A 16,448-nucleotide genomic window follows, 5' to 3' on the forward strand; every position below is an offset into this window, starting at 1 on the left:
GAATTTCGGGAAACGGGATAAGATAAAATTCGACATAGCTGTGTACACGTATTGATAAAATACAAGGGTGATACAATTATACAGAAAAAACGATCAGAAAAGGTCAGCAGGCAAGAACAACAATGTCCTCGTACGTATATAACGTGATATATAGATATGATACAGTCATTCGGTATTACGTACTCTGCTTGGACACGATATATTCTCATTTACGATCTCGCGCGATCGTCGTTATGCTAACAAAAGACAAGACTGTTTGATGATTGGTTAAAGTTGCCGATATATTTAACGCGCCAAAAGAACGGATATCGAAAAGACTGGGAACGACAAGTATCGCAGGACGCAAAGATAAACGGGCGATATCAGTACTGAGGCATAAGAGAATTTTTATTCCTAAGTTAAAAAATATCTTAAGATCATTATTTTATTTTTTAAAGTTTAAAAAAGAAGATCTTTTATATAAAATATCTTAGTCAAATTTTAAATAGAACAAATGAAGAACATTTTTTCTTGTCCACATGTTCTGAAAAGGTAATAATTACACTTATGCCTCCTCTGGCTTGAAATCATGATATGAGAAATCGAAAACAAAACTGACTCAATAATTTGTAAAATTCTTTCGAACTGCTTTCACCAATGATTAAAAGAATTTTAACAAATCTTGATGTACATAAGTTTTGCTTTCAACTACTCGCGTAGAAAAGGTTCGTATTTTATAACACCTTCTCTTCTCCTTATTCGCGTTTCCTACACAGCTGATCGGGGAGAAAAATTGCTAGTCTGATTAGCGAATCTTTTTAGAAAAATTGCAGTACAAGAGAGAGATCATGACTTACCTTCATCATAAGCAGTAACGTGTTCAATACGATGAGTATCATGATAAAATATTCGAATGGCGTGGATACAACTATCCTCCAAATTTTGTACTTTACACTATTCCGCTCCTTCGGCATATACCTCTCGAGCGGACGAGCTTGTATTGTAAAGTCTATACATGATTTCTGAAATATTAACACGGGATTATTCATATGCAATGCCAGATAACTGAATTTCATATAATCGCATTGCTCAAAATGCGGCAAAGATAAAAATTAAAATAAAAAAAAAATATAATTTTAAAATGTTAATTTATATATATAAAATAATAATAGAGACTTATATATTTAAAAAATTTATGATTTAAAACACGTGTGTGTGTGTGTGTGTGTGTGTGTGTGTGTGTGTGTGTTTATTATATATATATATATATATATATATATATATATATATATAAAACATCTTACTAACATATAATAATTTTATATATTTATTTTTAATTAATTAATACTTTTCCCTTTTAAAAATCCCTTTTAAAATTTTAATGATGCATAAAGTGATTTCATATTTCACTTAATTTATTAAACTTTTAATAAAATATACATAAAACTAATTCGATGCAAACGAAAAAATGAATGACCAAGACATCACCTGATTCTTATCAATTTCACCGTCCTGCAATTCAGCTTCTCCCTGCTCCTGAAACGTGATGATAATCAAGGCCACGAAGATGTTGACGAAGAAGAATGGAAAGACGATGAAGTAGACGATGTAGAAAATGGACATTTCGATACGAAAATTCTGGATGGGGCCCTTGTCCTCGTATGTGGCCGCCATCGAATTCTGCAGGATTTGTGGCCAGCCTTCGCCGGTTTGAACAGCGAACAGCGTAAGCATGGCCACCATCACGTTGTCGTAATGAAACGACTGGGGTTGCCACTTCCGTGGCTTGGGTTCCGGTATCATGCTACCCTCCTCGAAAACGAAGAAGAAACCGCTGTCGCGAAAACGTAATTAGTCTACTCGCACCGCTTGTGAAATAAAATTTAAGAATAAATATAAGAATAAACACATAACAAATAACTTCAGTTTCATTCGTATCTTTAGAAATTTATATTTATTGTTTATTTATTAAACCTAATGCCTCGATTATTATCTGTGTCATGATTATTATCAGTGTTCTAATATATTTATATATATTCTCTTCAAGACGCTTTACTCGAGAAATGAAAGCAAAAGAAAGACCAAAAAAAAAGTAACATTTACTTACTTGCACTCCGTTTCTGTATACTTGCTCTCGTCGGTGCAGTAGAAGAATTTGCCGTTGAACAGCTGCACCGCGATCACAGCGAATATGAATTGAAACAATATGTACACTATGAGAATATTAATAACGTTCTTGAGACTGTTCACCACGCAGTCGAACACCGCCTTGAGCTTCGGCACGCGCTTTATTGTCTTAAGCGGCCTGAGCACTCGCAGCACTCGCAACGACTTAATGGTCGAGAGGTTCTGGCCGGCCGTGCTGCCCATCATGTCGAAGGCGAACGACACCATGGCGCATATCACTACGACCGCGTCCATAATGTTCCAGAACTCGCGCAGATACGAGCCCGGGTGCAGTATGATGCCGAGGTCGATAATTTTCAGCACCATCTCGATGGTGAAAACGCCCGTAAATGCATAATCGAAGTAGGTGAGGATTTTATTCCTCGGTGCGCTTTCTGTAACGGGATCCTCGGCGGCCAGCGCGATACTTGACAGCGATATCACCACCATTATGAAGAAGTCGAAGTACCGAAGATTCACGATCCAGTGGGCGGCTCTTCTTATGCTGCAAACAGAGGAAATCTTATTATTCTTAATACATTTATTCTAATTACATCATTGAAATAAAGAGAATAATAAAAGAATATAGAATATTAAAGATACATTGAAAGATAAATTTCGAAATAAATATTGCGACCACTAAAAAGTAGATGTTTGCTATACCTTTTAATTATATGAAAATCTCACGTAATTTTATTTTATAATATTACAATTTATTTTCGTTTTTGGCAAAGATCGCAGAATGATCAGACTTACGGATTCGTAGGGGACAGTATAAACATGGAGGAGTATGGCAGCATTGGTTTTGGTCCCGTGTCGTCGTCTTCATCCTGCCTCCTCTCTTCAGACGTTTGGTTTTCATTTCTTCCGTCTCTGCTGGAAAAGACGAGACGTCATTTTTCACATTGTGCCCCCTCCATCGGAATTGCTTTTACATTTTTTAATTTATCTATATTATATATTATCAACTCAAATCAATTTAAATAATCACAAACAATTATTAATCACTCTGTCCATTTTAATCCGAAATTCGTGCAAAATTTAGGGCTTACGTCACAGTTTCTAAACTTTTAAACTTTTCTATTTTACATAGAGATCACAATCAGAAAATGTAATTTGAGAAGAATGTCTTCGTGCAAATTTTAACAGCTTGTCTTCTAAATTATTCTTAACTCTAGAATATCCAAAATTTTTTTCTGTCACACAAGATACGCAAGAATATATTATTTCGATTTAAAGCAGAGAATCTTCCACGAAGAAAGAATATATATAGTTCAGTATTTATCATAAAAAGTAATAATTTCTTCCAAATTAAATATCATTTAAGACAAATGAAATAAAGAAATATTAAGAAAAAACAAGAATTTCCACGAATATACGGCAAAAGAGAAGGGAGACTTACAAATTCTGAGTTGGACTTGGAGGGCAGATTTCCACTCTCGGTGCGCTACCATCCCCGGGCCTCTGCAGTGACTCGATCTCCTTCTCGAGCTCCTGTAACTGCTTTTCCTTATCCTCTTCCTTCTGCTCCTCTTCGGCGGCACTCAACTCCTGCGCGTTTGCGAGATTGTCGACGGCGATAGCCAAGAAGACGTTCAGCAGGGTATAATTGCCGAAGAGCACCAGCACGATGAAATAAAGCGAGTGAGCCATGCCCTGCGACTCAATACCTTTGTACATCACTTCGTTCCAGTCTTCTCCAGTCAGGATCTGCATCATTAATAATTATTACATCAGTCGAATACATTTAATTTTAGTATTGTTTATTATTTTTTATCATCCGCCAAAAAATATGCATCTATCTTCAATTAGATGTTAATTTTCTCAATATATTTAAAATACATAAATTATACTTCCACTACATATTTTATTTAATACTTACACTAAAGAATATACAAATATGCATATCAACTATTTTTTCAAAAACTGGCGAGACTATAAAATATATATTTTTCTCGCTAACCATATTCTTTTAAGCACTACTGAAAATAACTAAAACATATATAATGCAATATAAAATTAAGTGATATCTATCAATTAGAATAAATTTAATCCATATACAATGCGGTAAATTAAAGATTGAATATCTCACAATTTTTTAAGATCTCCATATTTAAAAATTAGGGACTAAATATATATATATATATATAAATAATAATGATTTACTTACTTGGAAGACAGTGAGTAGTGCGATGGGAAAGGTGTTGAAATTAGTGGGCGGCGTGCCGTCCTTGAAGTTGAACTGACCGCCGAATAACTGCATACCAAGCAGCGCGAATATGAGGATGAAAAGGAAGAGCAGGAAGAGGAGAGAAATGATGCTGCGCATCGAGCTTAGCAGCGATATCACGAGATTCCTCAGACTCTTCCAGTATTTGGTGACCTTAAAAATTCTCAGGAGTCTAAGAGCACGTAGGACGGAGAGGCCGAAAGAGCCGGTCTTCAACTCGGACCATATCACCTCGAAGATCGAGCCCGAGATAACGAGGCAGTCGAAGCGATTGAAGCTCGATTCGAAGTATGTGCGAGGACCGAGCGCGTAAACTTTTATGAACATCTCCATCATGAAGAGGCCCAGGAACACATACTCTGCGTAGTCTACAAATAATAAGAGAGATTAATTTAAAGGAAATAAGTTTTCCGATAAAAATACAGAAAAAAAATTCTGGTTAAAATGGACAAATCAGAAATTTTGATCTAACGAATTACTAAATTTCTGTTTAAATCAACCAGAAGTTGTTGAATTCATGAGAAGTCTTGTCTACTTTAAACTGAATTCTGATGGCTTCAATCGGATTTATCCATTTTAAAATAGAATTTTGATATAGGTAACTAAACTATTTTTCCTGAAGTTATATCAAAACTGCAGATTTCAATAGACACTAGCTATTAAAATATTCTTTAATAAACCAGTTTGATAAATCAAGTTTTTAAATACGTTATCCATTAAATAGTGTAGCAATTAAATTGAAATTCTGAGTGAAACTCACAGAGGAAATCGGTGAGCCATTGTGGCTGCTTATAATGTTCGACTGCCACACAGACGGTGTTGAAGAACACAAGAACGATGACGAACCAGTAGAACTGCTGCGACTTGACAGAATTACGTATCCAAAACCTGAATCTTTTTTCAGCCCTCCAGAATTGCAGGCACGTGCCCTGCTTCTTTACTTTTGACTTGAAATAGGAGGCTCTCGAGAACCCTATAAAGTATAAAATATTTCTTTAGTATAACAATCAGAGACATGCTTAAGACATGTTTTACACACCAGTCGATTGTTAATTAATTGTATTAATTAATTGATTGTATCAGACACACTTTTATATTGACATAATTTATATAATTTTTATTTAACAGAATCTTTTATCTACATCGTTTATCTACATCTTCACATTTTGTATTACTTGCTAAGCTAATTCTGCAAAATTTGAGTTCAAGAATTCAAATTGTATAATCCAAAATATATATATGTAAACATATATATATATATATATATATATATATATATATATAAAATGATCTGTATTAACTTAAAGTTCTTTCTTTTTGAAATTTTTGAATATTTCTAGTAATATTTTTTTGAAAGTTTTTTAAGAAGAAGACATATTGTAATCAGAAGAAACTAAATACCTCTAGAATTATTTCATTCGACTGGAAAAATTAAACTTTATCTCTTCAACAAAAGATAGATATAAATAGACACATAAAGTTTCTATACTAAGTTACTCTACCAAGCGTACACGACTATTATATGGCGATGCGTATTATGGCTACTTAGTTACTGTGTTGACAGGCTAAATATCAGCCTATATATCAAACTCTATAGGATGGGATTCGTACACTACTCAGGGATTTCAATTCTTCGTTTGACGATTAAGTACTCTACTATTTTGTTGATTTATTTTAACTAGCCAAAATTATAACCGTATAAGTCAATAATAAAAACATTAATCAGTATTCCATCATCACACGGTACACCTAAATAATATAGAAATATTTCCGCCAGAAACATTGGCACTTAGTTACCACATTGTCAATCATCTATTAAAATTTATTCATATGTAAGCTGTAATTATTATCGTTAAAAAACTTTTTTCCAAATATTAAAATTTTATAAATTTAAAATAAAAGAATGATTTCTTATCTTAAAGAGTTACATTATATTTACTTATTATAATGTTATTATATTGCCTAGGTTTTAATTCGATTGCTTTAAAAAAATTTTTAATAATGTTTGTACGAATGTTTCCGGCCCCAAAGAAAATCTAATATTCATGTATCGTCACACCAGCCAATAGAAGCAATACCTAGAAAATAAAACCGAATTAGCTCTCAAATTCTCCGATCTGTCTCTCGCATAAGGACCGAGTGATCTCGAATGATACATATCAGCCACAAAATCAGCAGCAAGTCGGTGAATAATTACATAGAATGCAATAATTACATCCTCTACCACGAGTAATGACAGCCTGCGATCTTATAATAAATAATATGTAATCTAGCTATACGACGATCATACTTCGTCTGAGTGTGTAAAGTATGCCAATTTATACGCGAACAATCCATGATTATCTATATATGTCTGCAATTTTACGTATATTAAAATTACAAATTACAATTGTTACAAATGACTGTTACTTCACTTTAAATCAATTAGTAACATTTTTATAAAAAATATACAGATATTTAATTAATTTTTAATTACAATATAATTATTCTTTAAAAGTATAGATAATCATTAGGTAGAAATAATCAAGATAATCATTAAGTAGAATAAAAAGAAATTTGCTGGCAAATCGAAAAATTTAGCCAGATATAGATTTAAAAATAATTTTGTTGAGTCTTCAAAATTATTATGTTCAAATTCAGAAGATAAAAAATTTTTGCAGTATTATTATTATTATGTTTTAAGCATCTTTACAAATGATAATAATTTTAATAATCCAAAAAAATTATTTTCAGATTTGTATCTAGCCAAATTTGCCAGCAAAATTGTTCTCTCCGAATACTCAAATATTATAAAAATGATAAATATGTTCAAAAAATTTTTTAATAAAATTATTTATTTGTTGCTTGTTGAACCTCGTTTCAATGTAAAATGATTAATTCTTACATGTTTCGAATGTGACAGCGCACACGACAATTGACACATCCTGCATACGCGAATAGCGTGATCAAGTAATCCAAAGCAATAATCCGCGTCTAATTATGTACTTGTGATACGCACGATATTACTTGTACGTGTGTGTATTACCAACACAAAATCTCTCAAATAAAGATACAAAAATAAAACAATTACGTAAGATTACGAATACAGCCTTATTTTACGTAGCTCTTTACGAAAAGTCGTGGCATTCACGGTTGTAGTTACCTTTGAGCTTTTTCTTAGGCACTGAAACAAGAGGAGCATCTGATAGCGTGTGTTTAGAATATTCATCGGCAAAAATTAGAAGGTAATTATCAGCGACGTTCTTTTCATTTCCTCTCGGTACGAAAGATAAATCAGGCATAAAATATTAACAAATACGTCGATAAACGTGAAAATACGCTAACGTGCCAATAAATGGAGAGAAATTTTAGAATGAGAGAAAAGGCGGGTCAAAATCTCGCATCAACGATTTCCTTCGTAACACTTCTTTCATTTTATTTTTTATAAAATATATCACAAAACTTTTATATTCTCCAGGTATAAAATTTAATTTTTAGAGAATATTATAGTTTGAGAAAGTATGATGTTAATCTAATCCGATAATTTAAATTTTTAATTTAATTTTCTCTAAATTTCATTAAATTTATTTTTCAATTGTTTCACAATTTTAGGAAATCGTTGGCTGATATAACATAGGTTCTGACTACTAAGAAATCGTGAAAATCCTTACTACGTAAATTTGGTCTCGATTTCATAACAAGTTTGTTCAAATATTCTGAAGAAGAATCATCAACTTGAAATGTAAAAGAAGTGGACAAGAAGAAGAGAATACTCGGCACAACTGGATACTAAGTTGGCCAAATACAACTCACCATCGTCCTGGTCGTCCTCGCCCTCCTCCTCCTCCGTGTCGGTGCTCTTGCTCTTGCCGAGATTTTTTAGCTTTTTCTTTTTCGCAGCTGCTCTTCTTCTTACTGCGCAAAACGAAGAGATAAATTACATATAAATCTTCTTTATAAATAACAATTTAATTTTTTATTAAAAATATGCAAACTTTCCACACTTGATTAAAAAATGCTGACAGAATATTAGGAAAAAAATCATATGTGATATGTTTACCAAATGTGACATTTATATATTGTCATATTTGTTACTTTACGATCCGATAATGTATGAATAATGAATTATATTAGTAAATTACTTACATAAATTTTTTCATTTTAAATAAAATCGTATATAAATACACATTATAAGTCACAGCAAGTTTGCTGTAAACAATTTCATAGAAAATTCCACAAAATGTCACTATTTAAATTGCATTTATAGATAGCATATGTATCACCAAAAAAAAGAGTGACTTATTATGTAAAAATGAAACCAATAGACTTATAAATACATTTTCAAGTAACTAATCAAAATTATTTTTTTATCTAAGAAATATAATATACATTGCGTTTCTAATAAACAAAAAAAATTGAAATCCATTTGACTACGTTGAAAGAAATACGAGTAAAAATACACTGAGTGCTCCGAGCATTCTCTATAAATATGTACGAGCACGTTTCGGAGATACAGATACTCGCTTCGCAAATCTTTTCAACTTTATGAAAGTGAATATTCATGACGTTGATATACGTTATACAGACCTTCTAATATGTGCATTTTCTCCTCTTCGGTGGTCCTCTCTTCGGCGAGTATCACCTCCTCTGAAAAATAAACATTATGTATTAGAGCAGTAATCGATATTACGTGTATTTGTATATTTTTATATACAAAAGAAAGTGACTCGTAAAGAGTTCAACATATGCAGCAAGCTATAATTTTTGCAAGCATACTCTTTACAAAAATAGGTGGATTAAAATAGATCAAATAAAAGAGTATAAATATTGAGAGATTTGAGAGATTTGATATTTAATATACTTAATTTTCGAGATTAAATAGTCTAAAATATAGAATATGTATATAGAATATCGCACAGTTATTTCTTTCTTCTTCTTTCTCAGTTTTCATTTGTATTCTTAAAGCGTTATTTTACATATTGCGTTCTTTGCGCACGCAAAAATTAAAAATTAACATTTCTTCAATTTTCATAAGAGAAATTAATTCAATCCTTTTTAATTCACATATTTCTTCTACGACGATCGATCTAACCTGCTTTGCAGATCCAATTGAGGTAACAATTCAGTTCGCGCTCAAGCTGCTGCTGTCTTCGCAACTTCAGGAAGGACTGTCGATTCTCCACCTTCTCTCTCTCCTTTGCAAACTCTCTACAAGCGTGATACGGATGACATGGCAGCTTACTCAGGAGCATAAAGGCTAAGTTTAGCGGAGACTTTTCTGGCGTGTTCCGCCATTAAATATTCTGGCAATATTGTCTTGTTTAACAAGCCAACCATTTAAAGATTAAAATGCCGTTGGGAGTATTGAAAAAGAAATAATTTTTTTTTCCTTGCGAAATACTTTCATAGATTTCTTCAGACTAGCTTACTTCATGAGGGCCATATACTATACGCAAAATCAATTTGTTATTGTTAACTACTTCTTATTATACGCATTACTTCTTTCAATTAAAATATCTAGCGTTAGTTAATTAAACGAGCCAACGTCTAAAAATTCACATTTCTATACAGAATATATAATTTGCATCGTGTTCTCGTCGCGTATCCAGCACTATGTAATTCCGAATAACCGAAATTTATAAACTATAAGACATATAAAGTAAAGTAAAACAAATAAAAAATTTTATAATAAAAGAAGGAAAAAATATTTAAAATGATATGAAGCAAATAAAGCATTAAAAAATTTAATGATATAATTAATATTAATTAAAAATTATTAATTTATGTATCTTTTTTTGTTATTAATAAATTAATATTTATTTCATATTTCATGGCAATAGTGCTACATACGCTAAAAGAATACTGTTTATTGCACACTAATATTAGGCAATGGTCTGCTAATTGAAGACCTGCTTGAGTGATCCATTTTAAGTAGGAACTGAATGCAGTGGTGAAGAGACGTTTACTCTTCGCTTTCCGATAAGCCGCCCGCCGTTCGACGCGCGTTCTTTCATTAGAAAACTCCCTGACGAGGAAAGAAAATCATTCTGAAGTAATGGACTTCGCGATCTTTTCGAATTCAAGTTGCGATCGCTGTTTCAGAAATCGCCTCTGGACAGAAAGGTAGTAGAAAGGACTGTTAGAAGGGACATACTCACCCGCTCAAGACACCAAGAACTAAGTTCAGCATGAAGAATGATCCGAGGACGATCAACGGTATAAAGTAAATCCAATTGTACGCGCTGCCAAGAGCGTCGTTTGTCTGCAAATTCGATCAGAATCGATATGAAAGAAAGCAATGTCGCGCACACACATATGCACCGCTTACATAGTGGAAGGTACATTAATTAACGAGAAAAGAACGTTATATGCGACATAGAGGCACTGGCACTGTATTCTCGCTGCGCCAAACAGGACGCGATAAATGTGATCGTCCGAGTGTGAGAAATTCGAATTTATTTATCGTTATTCGATAATATTCATTTCCCGTCACAAAGAAAAATCTTGTTCGACGCGAAGCGAAGATTTGATGTAAAAATATCGCAGATTGGAAATTCGCCGATCACATTTACGCAAGACAACATCGGCTTTATCTCAAAAGTTCAGTATCGCTCGTAACCCGAGGAAAAAGAATAGAACAAGAGAAACACGCCATTTTTCACTAGTCTGAGACTACTCGCTATATCTCTCTACTTACTATTCACTATTTCGAAGGAATCTTAAAAAGGAACAAGTCTTAAAAATTTTAACAAAGATATATTGAATTTTATAATTTGAAAACTATACTATTTAAACTACAATATATTGAATTTTATAACTTGAAAGCTATACTAAATCTATTTTTTACAGAAAATCTTCAAGTAACTTTAAAACATGGTGTTTTCTCTCGATCAACATTTCACCTCGGGCTACTCGGATTACAAAAATCGCTGAGGCAATCAAAGATTTTTTTTTTTCGATATCTCAATAAATAAGTAACAATTAAAGTGATCTTGTTACAGTCGGTGGAGCTACAAAAGGTTTCGGGATAATCTATCGCAATGAAATACAACTATAAAATATTTTGAAATCTTTTGTACTTCATCGACTGAACATCATGCTTTACATTTTATCGGCCGAACATCGCATTTAACCCTTTCGTGATCAGCGGAAGAAATATATTTCACTAACAATTCTTTACTAAAAGTTACGTATTTTTAACACTAAAAAAACTACAAATTTTTTATTTAATTTTATATCTAAAAAATTAAGAAAATTTAAGAATTATCACGAAAGAATCAAGTACAATTAACATCAAATATCGAAACATTGAAAGACAGGGCTGAAATTGACAATGTTATACTGAGCAAGGTAAACATATACGTCAGTGTTAGCTGTTTCTGCATTCTTTAACCCGAAAACCGGCAAATTTGGCGAAAGCCAGATACAGAAAAGAGGCAAACATACATAAGTACATCAAAATGGAAACTGATCAACAATTAATTGCGTAAAAGGAATAGACACTTAAAAGCGGATAGAGGGAACATGTATTGAACATGTATTTTCAATAGTCATTGAAAATATATCTTCTCTCTTCTAGAAGGGTAAGTTAATAAGGAAGAAATTATAATTTATAATACATAAATGTGATATTCAAATTACGAAGCAATTGATATGGGATTGATGGAACATTCTATGGCACACACAGAGTTGAGAATGATTACTATTGTATCTTTTCGTGAATATGTGAAGACTGCATAGGGACGAATACTGCGAGGGACAAATCGTGTGCTATAACGAGAAGGCGAGATTTTAAAAAAGAAAAAGAAGAGAAAAGAAAAAGAAAAGAACGAGCGAGAAAAAGAGAGCAAAGATAGAGAAAGATATATATATATATATATATATATATATATATATATATATGTATATATATGTATACGATACAAATAGAAAGAGAACGTGAGGAAAGAACTTTTTAACACTGAAGAACATATTTCTTGCTTTACCCAGTACAATATGGCAGTCCAGCCCTCCATAGTGATACACTGGAAGACAGTGAGCATGGCGAATCCGATGTTATCGAAGCTGGTGATGCCCGCGTTTGGTCCCTCCCACTTTTCTATGCATACCGAGACGTTCGCATCGCACACATGAGCCCCGGGCGGAGCTTGACTTTGGACGTCCGTGTTACACGGGCTCGGCTGATCGCCCTCTTTTACGATTATATCTGCAACGTCCAATATCGTAAAACATCTTAGGTACATTAACGCCTAAATGCGTCTGAGGAGTTCAAGGATTGGAACATATTTTTTTCAAGTGATTAGAAAAACAAATCATATTTTTACTCTAAAATTCTAGCAATTCTTTCTTTTAATTCTTTGTGTGGTGATTAAGCGATATGTAAAGCAGTATTGTAAGCAGTGATGTTGGACAAACATTTTTAAAAGGCCGGCTGAGCTTTCGAATACACTCACTGGGGTCCTTTATACTATAGCACGTTTTATGCAAGGTTCCAGAATAAAACTCGAGGCCGATGATGGCGAATATCACGATGGCGAAGAGTACCAGCAAACCGATCTGCAGAAGCGGCGCCATCGCCTTGATGATAGACTTGAGCACCACCTGAAGACCTATTTGCAAAAAAATCGCCGAGGAGTAATTAGGTCCAACTACTGTCCCGAGATCAGTGAAAAATTCTACACTTCGTACATCTTTCGTGCATTGTTATCATTGCCCGAGAAATTGCATTTTTGTACAATTTTTTATGTGAACATAAAATTAATATATATAAATGATTATTCTCTAATAAAGAACAAAATATTATCCTACTTTCACAGTTATAAATAAAGAATTACTGGTTAGAAGAAAAGAATTGATTTTATAATAATTATAATAATTTTATAATTCTATGAAAACTATATAGATATATATAGATTTTGACATTGACTCGAGAATAATTCAAAATTTTTAGAGAGATATGAGTTTGATGCCATTCGAAATGATCTTGCGTCTATGGATTAGGACACCTCCGCCGCATCTAAGTACAACATCAAGCTTTCAATAGTACCTATCTGGGCAATACTACTAACATAAAACGAACGATCGATCTAATTCGGCAGAAAGCATCCTACGAGCGATAGATAAATATATTTGCGATTAAACATGACCAACTCTGATCTACTTGACTTTATATATCTGTTAATTCGCCCTTCATCAAATCTATGTAGCCACTATTTCCAAAAATAAGTATTCTCGACGGCGGATCTTATTCGACCTTCGAGGTATCCAAATCTCAGACAAGAAAGAAGTTTCGAGCATCCATTACTCATTGTCAAGCAAATTTTCTCGAGCAATGGGATTACATTTTTGTCGCACATTCAGCGCCAAATATAATCATCTGGGAGAGATTCCTAGCATATTCCTCACATATCACATTTAAAATATTTTTCTAATTAATATCCTTTATTAACTCCAACATGCGTATATAATAACAGTAGAATATACAAACAGCAAGACGAAACATTCAGCGCTAAATGTGCTAAAAATCGCCTTCAGCCCGCGCTCACATTTCTATCTAAGCACCGCCCTTATCTGCGTTAATCTACAATCTAATCTCAATTTAATCGATTATCGCATTCAAAGCGAACAAAAATTCGTTTCGATAATAAATTTTGAACAAAAAACAAAAATGACTTTTGTCGCCAGGGATGTGCTCGAGGAATGTAAATGCGAGCGTCTACCTCGCACGCTGTTTATATGACGCTGTTACGAGATCTCTCACGGGATCTCGTTTACAACGGGGCTTTCCCGGCAACGCGATACTTCCCCTCGACGGGATTTTCTCGAGCCGAATAGCGGGCCCCGAGTCCCAAAAATTCGATCGCTTTCCAATCTGTACTGATGCGCTACTCACTCGGTATGCCGGAGACAAGTTTGAGCGGTCGCAACACGCGTATCGCACGCAACGTGCGCAGATCCATATCCAGGTGTATGCCTTGCGAGAACGCCGTGATGATCCTGCCCCAAAAACACACACACCCCGCCACACTTTACTACTTACTACTCTATTACACTAATACTCACGCTACTCTTAAGTCTTATTACTACAGCCACTAGATGGTTAACTAGCGTTCTCTCTAGCCTAGCCCGGAGAGATAATGCTATCAGGACGATCGGTTGGAATTTTCATTTATGTGGAAGATCAAAGAACTCTGGTGAATTAAATTCGGACAGCTCAAATGGATATAAATAGCTATCTATAGCAGAATCTCTGTCCGCGATAAGAATCGAAAATGGATCTTATAATTTATAACGAGAACGTCCAATACGTAATTTAAAAATGTACACGTTTGAAAATTTAAAAGAGACTTAAAAAGGGGAATACTTTATCTCTGTATCATTTGAGCAAATATCTAATTTGCATATTTTTGTCGAGCTTCCCTCTGTATAATATATTCTACAGTATATAAATCTTAATTTAAAACAAATCATATACTCTATAATTGTACTTATATTTATTTTAATACAATATTTTACAATATAATGTTACTGAAGTATTTTCGTACACAATAACAATTTTAAACAACTAATAACATTATGAATTATTAATTTATAATGGATACATCTGAAGGAATATATCTTTCTTTATTTTATTAAACTTAGTGCTAAGCTCAAAAATAAATATCTGAATGAGTAGAACAATGTCCTAGTGAAAAGAATGGCGCAAAGAAATAGGGTCGATGTATAGGCGTGAAAATATCGTATCTATATATATGTACGTATCCTCTAGACTATGTAAAATACTTGTATGTCTAAGTCTAGGAGAATGTGGAACGCTGGGATGAACTAATGATAGCGGCTATAATCACACGTAAATCGCGCGGCGCTAGTTTTCCAAAGGTATCAGTTCGCCATGCGGTCATCGACCGCCACTTATCTATCTATTTCTGACTCTCGCCAGTAGCAGAAGCTTTTCGAAAAGCTTCACCTCAATTGAGAAGAGAAAAAAGTGTCTATTCTTTTTATATTACTAGATAAGAAATTTATAACTTTGAGATCTTATATCCTTTTTAATTATAATCTTTTCTGATGTAACAAGTATCTTAAATATTAAAATGACATGAAAAACCGATTATAAATAGTATTATATTTCTAGCTTAATTTTTTTTTTAATTCTTTTCTTGTTTGAAAATTTGAAAAAAGATTTAATTCTCTACAAGAAGTATTCCTTAATTAAGTCTAATATGAAATATACTATTTTAAATATTTTTATTATTATAAAAGTGCAATTGAATTGGAAGTATTTCTTTAATAATTTTAGTAACTTTCTTTAATAATTTTTTTCTAATTTTGAAAATGGAAAGGGATTCATTTCTAATTTTAAAAATAAGTAATAAAAATTATGAAATGAAAAAAATAGATTTTTGTAACAGCTGAAAATTTGAGATTTCAATTACGATTTCATGAATACAAATATTTCTCCATTAAAATAATAGTTGAGCTTCGTGCTACAAATAGTAAATGGGAATCTTCACTATTAATAAAGAAAATTGTTAATAAGTTAATTGATTAACTTGTGATATAAAATCAGTAGAAGCGAAAATAGCTAAATCTCTTAGCAGTGGAAGTCGGGAGAGGGTAATCATTTCCGAAAATTATGACGTAAAGCAACAATTCGGTTTATCGTAAATGTCTAAAGGTATTGCAAAGGTACTTCTAGCAGTAACGGGTTCACTGTTGAACACATTTTCTGCTCTAGGACACGTATTTATTTAACAATGTATAGTCGGCTCTATTATTTAGCGTGACTGAAGCTAAAAATAGCTAATCGCTAAATATAGATACCCTTCATTATCACATCTGTATACGTGTGTGTGTGTTTTTAATTTTTTTTTATTCCTGTCCACCTGAGTGCGCATCCTGATTGTACGAAATTGGAGACGATTGATCCCCAAATCGTTATCGCTTTGTTTCCCCCCCAAAAAAAAAAAGCTTTCGAAATACCAGCTACTGATTACTAAATAGATCTTTCTGTACAGACACGATCTAAATTACATCCTAACACTTAATGATAGAATATTGATTAAATCGAATTTTAAATTGGCAACTAACAATG

At 33.0% G+C, this 16,448-nt stretch overlaps 1 protein-coding gene across 29 annotated transcripts in view; it reads right to left on the reverse strand.

Annotated features, from left to right (window-relative positions):
* cac (calcium voltage-gated channel subunit cacophony) overlaps positions 1–16,448 on the reverse strand; it is a 167,471-nt gene that overhangs the window by 41,930 nt on the left and 109,093 nt on the right. For 22 of the 29 annotated variants that reach the window (XM_089082066.1, XM_089082061.1, XM_089082052.1 and 19 more), the window contains exons 5-19: positions 14,247–14,350; positions 12,808–12,963; positions 12,340–12,560; positions 10,513–10,616; positions 9,447–9,562; positions 8,942–9,001; positions 8,168–8,269; positions 7,518–7,538; positions 5,136–5,348; positions 4,316–4,743; positions 3,548–3,855; positions 2,902–3,021; positions 2,087–2,650; positions 1,468–1,813; positions 837–1,001 (exon numbers count right to left, since the gene is read on the reverse strand). In XM_089082066.1, the coding sequence (XP_088938192.1) occupies positions 837–1,001; positions 1,468–1,813; positions 2,087–2,650; positions 2,902–3,021; positions 3,548–3,855; positions 4,316–4,743; positions 5,136–5,348; positions 7,518–7,538; positions 8,168–8,269; positions 8,942–9,001; positions 9,447–9,562; positions 10,513–10,616; positions 12,340–12,560; positions 12,808–12,963; positions 14,247–14,350 (3,028 nt within the window). The remainder of the gene's footprint in view (positions 1–836; positions 1,002–1,467; positions 1,814–2,086; positions 2,651–2,901; positions 3,022–3,547; positions 3,856–4,315; positions 4,744–5,135; positions 5,349–7,517; positions 7,539–8,167; positions 8,270–8,941; positions 9,002–9,446; positions 9,563–10,512; positions 10,617–12,339; positions 12,561–12,807; positions 12,964–14,246; positions 14,351–16,448) is intronic. The other 7 variants (XM_089082028.1, XM_089082057.1, XM_089082055.1 and 4 more) reach the window with 3 other exon arrangements.

The sequence above is a fragment of the Pogonomyrmex barbatus genome, unplaced genomic scaffold (assembly GCF_055798465.1).
Source record: "Pogonomyrmex barbatus isolate J1 unplaced genomic scaffold, ASM5579846v1 scaffold1, whole genome shotgun sequence".
NCBI lineage: Eukaryota > Metazoa > Arthropoda > Insecta > Hymenoptera > Formicidae > Pogonomyrmex > Pogonomyrmex barbatus.